Below are 9,191 nucleotides of genomic sequence, written 5' to 3' on the forward strand. Positions count from 1 at the left end.
CCCGTCATAACGTGGACGATCCGTAGGTACATCGGAACCGTTCGTAATTGCGTTAATGGAGGGGCCCATCTGTTTGCGCTGCCGGCTTTCGGGCTACTTCTGCTCGTCACTCGTCCACCAAATAATCGCATCCCGACCCCCGCCGAAACGACCGTTCGATTATGCGAATTTAGAGCCGACGCGACTGCCGCGCGATATTTACCCCAAGAAATATTCCATTTTGCTCGATCGACTTTGCTACCCTGTTATATTCCCTTTCGAATGGAAACCGCGCCGTTTCACCGTTCAGTTTTGCGCGAATTGCAACCTAACCGCTTAGCAAGCTGTTAAAATACAACAAACCAAATAATACAGTTAGATATTCATTTTGATCGAACAAGTTTGTATAAAATATTTTATCTTGCGAACAAACGGGACAGATGAAATTCACACTGAGCGCCACGTTTCCCAGAAATGGGAGCTGGAATTTAATTAGGCTCTGCAACATGCCAGAATAAATTACTTTGATTTTATGGAATTTATTAGGCTGTTGGCTGGGACTCAAAGTGTTAAATTGTTACCTATTAATTGAAACGTTTAGAACAAATGTAATCTGCAAGGTAAGAGGATCGATCCGACCATAATTTTAACGGAAGAGCAGTTCACGAATGAAGATATATATAGGATGAAATAATTGACTGGATACGTGGGAGAAAATTTTGTATCGGATCGAAAAAATTGTGAATAACGTATCGGCACACCCGGTGCAACGACTGTATACCGGCGTTACGGGAAAATAATCGAATGCGAATTTTTTAACGATCACCTTCGGATTCCGTATTAATATTCGATGTTAATATATTCGATATTATATTGGAATATTCGAGAGCCTCTGATCGTATGAACGTAAAGCCGGCCGCAATGGCTAGAATCACTGCGCATTATGCTTCAGGATCGTGATTGTAATTTGCGCGTGTCGCGTGAATGCATAATAATAATCTTCTAATTAACGCATGGACCCAGACGATTATTCGCGGTTTCGCTCCGCGGATCGAAGACTTGCTGACTTTCGTTTGCGGTTCTGATTGGGAACAAATTGTTCTGTTCCCCGTTGGTAGACCGTGGTCTTCCAACGGTTTATAATTATAGATAAATATCGATGCTACAAGTATTTTAAAAATTCGAAGATTCCAGAAAAAACGCACCTTGACCATTTTTGGACACTTGGCGCACTTTACAGAGTTTGAGGATTTTTATACAGAACTTTAAAGGGCCTACAAATTCTATGAATGTCTACTACGGCATCTAGAGGGTCGGAAGCTCTATACAAATTTTTTGGAGGGAGTTACAAGGATGAAAGTCCTTCGAGGACACCCTGGAACAACTTAATAGAGCCTAAGGGTTCTCTTGAGGTCTTCTAAAAAAGCTTGGAGGGTTTAAACATCTTTCAATGATCTACCAAGAACACTGAAGAGCCTAAAAGATCTCGTATGATTTTTTTCTAAACCTTTTGCAACGTCCAGGGCGCCTTTCAAGGTCTTGCAGGGAACCTTAAAGGTCTCAAACATTATTCTATGATGTACCGAAGACCCTTAAACGCTTAAGGAACTTGCACAAATTTTTCGGAGGATTTGGCAGACACAAAGGGTCCTTGTTGCACACTGTGGAGATCCCAGGGAACCTTGCGAGTGTTTTAATGGTCCCCCGACTTTTAATGGCAATCGATGAATGATTATGCAATTCGGGAAAGACTGGTCTGCGGGACCTCGAGACGACGGTACAATGTAAATTTCTAGCTTACGGTTTTAATCCCTTTAACCGCGGCTCCCCTAAAACTTAATCCACTATTAGTTTTTGCAGTGACAGCCCTAATTCCTGCCCGGTGGTTATAGTGATTATAATGCAACTTCTAACTAGGATTAAGTTGGGCGGCTGTTCGTTAAATTATTATGCGAGGCGTGCCACGGACGACGCGACGCTCGAAAAGTAGGCGGTCCTCGGGCGCGAGCGGAGAATGTGAATTTCTTCGACGAATATTTCAAAAACGAAGACACGCACACCACTGAGAGATTTCACGCGGGCGAAAACGTCCAAAGTCTGCTCCGAGCTCGCGAGTAAAATAAAAACGTGCCGACGACTCAACTCGTGCTCCATAAAAGTATAAAAGACCGCCCCTGAAACTAATCGAACTTTCAAATTAAAGAAAATTCCCTAAAAATGGACAGTTCCAGATAGAATGAGATCATCCTTTCAACGATCATGCTGTTCACATTTCCGAGACAAGACAAGACGACCTTAAAAAAACTATTCAGTCAATATAAGCGAAACATGAACTGTGAACCTGTTTTAAAAATCATTCTCACGTTAGAAATTCCGGCGAAAGTAGATATATGAAAGATCAAATAAACCGGAAAAATTGTAAACCCTCTTTACAATTGACGGCCTATAAACTTTACAGCTGAATTAAACAATACGTTGCAAAGATATGCATTTCATATTTTCATAGGCAAAATGGTGTTTAGATATTTATAGGCATTCAGGAGTGTAAACAAATTGAAAATTAAGTAATAGACGGTCAGAATTTTGATTTTTTTTCCCCCGCTAAGTTCGCCACCACTTGGCCCACCGTGCGGCACCGAGCCATCATAAGCTTCCGTTGACACCCCCGTGGAACCCCCGTGAAAGCATGGGAGTGCGGTCTCGCATCAACGCCCGGTCCCGCGACGACGGGAACAGGAAGAAAAGCGGAAATAGCGGACGAAAACTCACCGTAGACGAGGCGGAACGTTAGACGAAGATGCGCGGGTGCCGGGAGAGGGAGGATAGAGTGTGAGATAACGCGGGGGTGGAGGAAAGGAGGAAAAGAGGGAACGAGGGGGTTGAAATAAAAGAAACGGGCGGGAAAGGCCAGCGGGATGAAGCAAGTGAGAAAATAGTAAAAGCGAGATAGGAAGGGAACGCAGCAGCGCGACCAGAATTGGATAGGATAGGAGAACTGGTGATTACAGAGGCCGGGAATTCCGTGGGGAGAGGCACCGGTCCCGCGGGTTTCCACCTAATTCCATCCTGGCTGACTACTGACTCTGTCTCCCTCTTTTCATCTTTCTCTTTCCATCCCGTTTCTCTCCATCTACCGCGAGCAGCCACTCTACGCGAGCTTTCTCTCTTTCTTCGTTTCTCCCTTCGCGAGCCTCCCTCTCTTTCCACACCCCTTCAGCCCACCCCCCTCTCTCTCTCTCCTTTCTTCTTTCCTCTACTGTGCTGCCTCTTCCACTATCTCACTCTGTACCGGATGGTCCGTCATCGCCAGAAAAAAAATAACTGTACCTATTTCTTTCGCGCGTTCGCCAACGCACCCCTGTATTTTTTCCACTAGGTACTCGGTTTCAGTGCTCTCCTTGACCCTCACTAAGACTGATCCGCCGTGACTGTCTCTATTTCACGCTCAAAATCATTTCGACTTAGCTCGCCCCGTGCACAAAATCTCGAGAATTCAGAGTTGAAATTTTCAGTGTTCTTCAGAAAATTTTAACTTCGCCGGAACGCAATGCGGATTAAAGTTCGAGGAGGATCGAACGAGATCCGATTTGCTACTTCATCGAGGTTGACTTCCTGATTGGTTTGCAATATTTGCTACGTTTCAGCAAGTTTCTACAAGACGTTTAAAACAGTGGTTCCCACGGTGTCGTTAAATATATATTCGAAATTTGCACGCATCGATGCTTCATAAATAAAGCAATTTATGCAACGAATGACAATGTGTTCGTAAAGAACCGCGAGATTTGCATTCGAGAATGTTTCAATGTGAAATCTTCAGATTACGCAAGAAGATCAACATTTATTATTCATTAGCGTTACATACCGTGACCACATTATGTCACTTGTTATTAAGACAAGTCGCAGTATAAAGCTTCAATCGCGTGTATACGGTCAATATGTTGCGAAAAGAACCAGTTATGATATGGAACAGTAATAAATGACAAAAGTTTATTTTAAAGGATAGCTTTTAGGACCTGTGTTGATTAGACATTTTTTACTCCTCGCGGTGAGTACTATGAGGTCTATGGGACCTTCTTCTATGATCCTGTGTATGCAGACAGTGTGTGAATAAAAACGGTCAAAAACTCCGTGGTATGCAACTTTAATTGCCAGGAAGTCGTCATTTTACTTGCGAGAAAAACGGGATTAATAAATGACGCGATTTGAATCTCAGCGACATCTTTCACAACGTAGCACGTGACCCGTATCTCCAATATTTGCATCAAGCAAATTCGTTTTCAAAAGTTTTCTACGTCTCCGCGCTTCCTCGTGCGACAAAGCGAGTATAATTCATCAATATTTATTATATCCTCCAATTACATCGAGAATACACTTCGAGGAACAATGCTCTCTGTCTTTTCCGTTTACGAACCTCAAGGACCCGATAAACTGAGAATCGCACGTACCATCAGCCACGAATTTGCAAACACGGAAAAAAACAAACGTGACACGACGGCACAATGCATTGTGCCATCAATTCACGAGACCGACTCCTTGCATTTTTCAGCCGCAATCATTTTACGTTTCCGTTTGAATCCTCTCTAACGCGCGGAAATTCAAAATTCTAATGAAAGTGTCATGGCTGACGTTATTGCGCGCCAATTCAGAACTACCCCGAAAAAATTAACGTTGGAACTGTGTTTGTCCGTAACTTTACAATTATCAAATGTTTAAACAAATCCGTTGCTGCAAAACAACTAGCCTGCTCGGTACTTGTGTCGTCGCGCTAACCTAATCGCGATCAGGCAAACAGTTTGAAACAGTAGAAGATTGTCATGCCGATCGTGACGGAAAAATCGAATGAAACGTAGAAAAACAAATGAAAAATGAAAAGTATTACTCACGTTTGAGAGATCGCGGCTTCGCCTGTTTCCTCCTGGACATAGCAGCGTGGCGTTGGTCGGTCCGCTCTGGCCGGATCGCCGATGACAGCTCAGCAGGAACGTGGATCCAGTCACATTTCGCACTTCCCTCGGAAACTCGATATTCCGCGCACTGAAAACAACGTCCGTCGCGAAACCGCACCGTTAACAAAACCTGGCCGGTGGTCCGTGGTGCGCGAGACACGCTACCGTTAATGAAACTGTCGCGGGAGCGTGGACGCGACGAGGGACGACATCGCGCGAATTCGAACGAGGAAAAAGTATCCGGTTACCCGCGCGACGTTACCATGGCGACGCCGAGTAACATCTCGCTGCGAAAAGTTGCACGGTCGAGCGAAGAACCGTGTTCATCATGTTCGATGCCACGTTGTTCGTCCCACGGTAAAATATTCTCGCCAGTCCAGACACCGATGATCACCGATTATTTCGACGTGCGAAATGTGGCGAGCGAACTCCGATTTGTTTCGCGGCCTCGATCGAATTAACGCGCGACGTTCGACACCGTATATCGAGATAACGGTCCGTGCACCGGAAACCACGTGGCTTCAATTCAAACTCGCGTGTACACACGGTCCAACATATCGCAACAGATACGGGCGAACAACAAGCGCGGCTCGAAAGTCGCGCGACGAATGACTGCGTACCTGATATCGCGAGCAGCCTTTCGCAGAGAACCACTGGGAACTCACTGCGCACGCGCCACCCTCGCTGATAGCGTCCGCGTTCCTGCGCAATCCCTTCTAATCTCGCGTCAACCCTCGTACAGGTAACTGTCTCTACAGCGACACATGCAAATATTTTCTGCAACATTGTGTACTGTTTTTATAGTCATTATAACAGTCCACCCACTACTATGTCGCCTGTCTGAGTGAGATGACAGGAGCGAGCTGGATAACTACATATTATGGCTCTAAGCGTATTATATGATGCGATAACGATATGAAATCAGTTTGTCCATCAAAATCTTCAAGTGCATTTCTCGTATTTAATTTATACTTTGGCTAACACACACACAAACAAACACACACACACGCGCGCACACGTCTGGCCCCAAAGCAACAATGAAACATATACTTATGTAAATGTTTATTTTCAAATTTAAATCAGAATTTAAATCTCGATCAATTATTCAGCGAGACAAAAAAATGTTCCTATCCCCTCTATCTAATAAATTACAATATAGTGTAATATCTCATTACTTTTCTTTGATAATCTGTCTTGCATGAAATCTTCCGCCGTTTGAAGTTTAGGTGATTTCAATGATGCATTACATTTCGGAGAAGGTATTCTGCATTGCCGACGTGAACAAATCGCCAGTTGTCCTGTACTACATATACAAACAGATAAGTTCCCTGTTATGACAGCTCGACGATTTAATTTGTTTTGGATTCAGTGAGATCGAAGTATAAACTGTAACATAATCAGTTAATTTCTCTGATCCTTCATCAATTCCATATAAATTCGTAACAATTGTTAATTTCTACGTATCCACGGCTACGACCATCGAATAGGTTAGAATTTAGACAGTCGACAATAGAATGGTGTTAATCCTCGAACGCAGTCATTCTGACTCCACTGTAACTATTCTCTTGTTTACATACTCAATTATTTATTCACTGATATATCATGTAATATATAATATTAAAAAACTACACACTAAATTTTATGATCAATTCTTTCTTGTATCTGTTTGTGTAGTAAAAATGTTACTATAATCAAAATATTGCCTGTGTTTTAGTCGTTCCATGATTAACAAAATGTTGAACTATCATGGTCTATCCAACGAGACGAGACAGTAAACGTAAACATAGCCACTCGAGTGCGACAGAATTGAAGTTACACTTCTCAGATAGTTAGCAAAGAACGCATGCTGAACTTCACTGCCTCATCTTGTTGGGCAGACTATAGATATCTTACTTGCGACTTTCACAATTAAAGATACAACCATGCTGGTGCTGGAACGTATCCCCGATCAAATTGGATATTTGGTTTTGAAAGAGGACGGAGCCGTATTAACAGTAATTATTTTGTTAATACAATGTACTAGAAAAGGAACATGGTGATCAATCTACTTTGTTGTTTCAGTCTGGAGGTGAATTAGAAAATGACGAAAGGATTGCAAACATTATCTTAGGCCTAGTCACACTGACAAATAAAATCGATCCTAAGGGATTTCCCAGCAACGAAGCATTCGACAAGATATCAATAACATATCCAGACCATTGCTATGTTATTTGTCTTTCTAACAAAAAGATCCATGTAGTTAAGAAAAAATTAGTTTCTGCAACTACTGCAGTTGTAGAGCAGTTACCTCTTGTTGATTTATAAATGAAACTACTCTAAGATTGTACAAAGTGAAGATTGTGTGTAAACATAAACACGAATCCAATAAATATGTAAGAAATCATCAAGCTCAGTTTGTAAAACATTGAAAAATGTAAGATAATTTTAAAGATCTGTTATCATAAATAAAATCGTTTGAAATCACAAAAAACATTTTCTTCCTTACACGGAGTTTGTTGCCGCAATTATAAATATGGTACACAGTTAACAGAATGGTATAAATTGTATTGATTACTGCTATAATTTACAATATATTACACGAACTACTCTTAAAAAATACTATGACTCGTTGTCCGTATCGGAACTATCGTAAGTGACCAACGACGTACTCAACGTGCTGGTCACCGGTTTCGATGACGATGGTTGTGATTTCAATTCCGGAAGTTTTGGTATTTCATTTTTACGTTTCTTCATGTCGCTTTTCGAAGCCGATAGCGATAATTTTTGTAACTTGTCTTTCGTACGTACAATAGAAACCAATCGTTTCAAAGGATGAGGTTTCTTCTTTTCATCTGCAACACATGAAACAAGTATTGTAATTGCCAGAGAAAATATATTACTTGAGTTACATACTTTTCTTGTTCATGAGCAACTTTGCTAGCTTCACATCATCTTCGTGTTCATTCACCAAATCAATATTTAACCCATTCCTCCTGAGCAGCATGTGGTCGATACCTTGCTTCTTCTGTAACTCTCTTTTTCTCGTCTGGAATGCAATACATTTAAATGCAATAAATCAATCATTGAATACTCATACTATAAGACTAATTATAACGATTTGTCACGATTTTGTGCATTCCTGACAAAAATGTACAATTTAAAGCAGTGAACATATTTAAAAAATTTAAGAATATCAACGTATTAGTTGCAGCTTAATAAGATAATTGAAAAAAGAAACAAGCTATGTTTTAGCTATAATGATTATTATGTAATATATGTTTAATTGAATATAGCATACTCGAAATGCAGAACGTAGTTCGCAGTTCGAAGTGTAATCATCTTTCCATGTAGCTTCATTAAGTGCTATCGCACTTTCTAAGGAAGAATCACGCGACTTTGCAGTCTTTTTGTCTTCTATACCATGCTCTAATTTATACATTGCATCGTCATAAAGTCTACAAGACACTTCTTTGGTCTCTGGCACTATCTGCTCATTTTCTTTGGGGTCCCACCTATTTTCTTGTCGTCTAGCTCCACTAACTATCACATAATCTAGATTCTGCGAAACAAGATCCATTCATGAGACTTTGCATAATTAATAATTAATCTGCAGATCTACTGATTACTGGTTTCTAACGAAACATACCGCTGGATCAGTTTTTATCTCAAAATGATTATCGCACAGATGACATTTCATACGAAACTGGTACAAAGGTGTGCTATAATACATTCCAATCTTCTTTTTCTCTGCATTATAACGTACACCCATTCCTATGTGATTGCCGCATCCATCACACCATATATTGTATGGCATCTCAAATCTGATGATAAGGATACCCATGTGTAATTTACGTGCTCTCTCACGTAAAGCATGGGTACCCAGAAATTTATTGAGTCCTCCAACCTTTGGATCATAATCGGGTGGGTAATATAAGTTTGTACCTTTACGTTCACCCATTATGCCCTAAAAATTAAACGAATACTTAAAATTCGATTGTCATTTTGTATTTATCTGTCAAAATCTTCAACGCACCAAAAATATATAAAAAACATATATAAAACGATAAAAATTCAAAGACACACGAACAATATTATTATCGTATCATTGCTCTAAAGTTTATAACTCGTACCTTGTTTTTTTACTATACGTGTCTGCAAAAAGAGTAGATTGTCTCAGTGTTAAATGTGTTTAACCTCACTCGTCTTCGACGCGCTTTCATCCGTCTAACGACTGAAACGTCTGTTTACAAATGTGTGGCAAATGAAGATTTCTGTCTAACCGACGGT

The 9,191-nt window shown here is 41.0% G+C and overlaps 3 protein-coding genes across 5 annotated transcripts in view; 1 reads left to right on the forward strand and 2 right to left on the reverse strand.

Moving 5' to 3' along the window:
- Positions 1 to 5,602, reverse strand: part of L (zinc finger protein Lobe) — a 111,188-nt gene extending 105,586 nt beyond the window's left edge. The window contains exon 1 of the mRNA XM_076788443.1: positions 4,863 to 5,602. Coding sequence (XP_076644558.1) covers positions 4,863 to 4,902 — 40 coding nt within the window. The 5' untranslated portion in view covers positions 4,903 to 5,602. The remainder of the gene's footprint in view (positions 1 to 4,862) is intronic.
- Positions 5,603 to 6,156: 554 nt separating this feature from the next.
- Positions 6,157 to 7,395, forward strand: Lamtor4 (Late endosomal/lysosomal adaptor, MAPK and MTOR activator 4). 3 transcript variants are annotated; one of them, XM_076788496.1, is made up of 3 exons: positions 6,157 to 6,293; positions 6,840 to 6,919; positions 6,987 to 7,395. In XM_076788496.1, exons 2-3 carry the CDS (start codon positions 6,848 to 6,850, stop codon positions 7,227 to 7,229), a joined length of 315 nt encoding a protein of 104 aa, XP_076644611.1. In that variant the 5' UTR covers positions 6,157 to 6,293; positions 6,840 to 6,847; the 3' UTR covers positions 7,230 to 7,395. The 3 variants fall into 3 exon arrangements, with proteins under 3 accessions (XP_076644611.1, XP_076644600.1, XP_076644590.1); XM_076788485.1 differs by having other exon boundaries at positions 6,204 to 6,478; XM_076788475.1 differs by having other exon boundaries at positions 6,208 to 6,412.
- A 57-nt stretch (positions 7,396 to 7,452) lies between these two features.
- On the reverse strand, positions 7,453 to 9,191 carry LOC143354409 (coiled-coil domain-containing protein 130 homolog). The gene is made up of 5 exons (XM_076788461.1): positions 9,035 to 9,191; positions 8,551 to 8,868; positions 8,203 to 8,463; positions 7,818 to 7,950; positions 7,453 to 7,756 (listed from the first exon to the last, which is right to left on the reverse strand). The coding sequence occupies exons 2-5, from the start codon at positions 8,860 to 8,862 to the stop codon at positions 7,524 to 7,526; spliced, it is 939 nt and encodes a 312-aa protein (XP_076644576.1). The 5' UTR covers positions 8,863 to 8,868; positions 9,035 to 9,191; the 3' UTR covers positions 7,453 to 7,523.

Source organism: Halictus rubicundus, chromosome 1 (genome assembly GCF_050948215.1).
Source record: "Halictus rubicundus isolate RS-2024b chromosome 1, iyHalRubi1_principal, whole genome shotgun sequence".
NCBI lineage: Eukaryota > Metazoa > Arthropoda > Insecta > Hymenoptera > Halictidae > Halictus > Halictus rubicundus.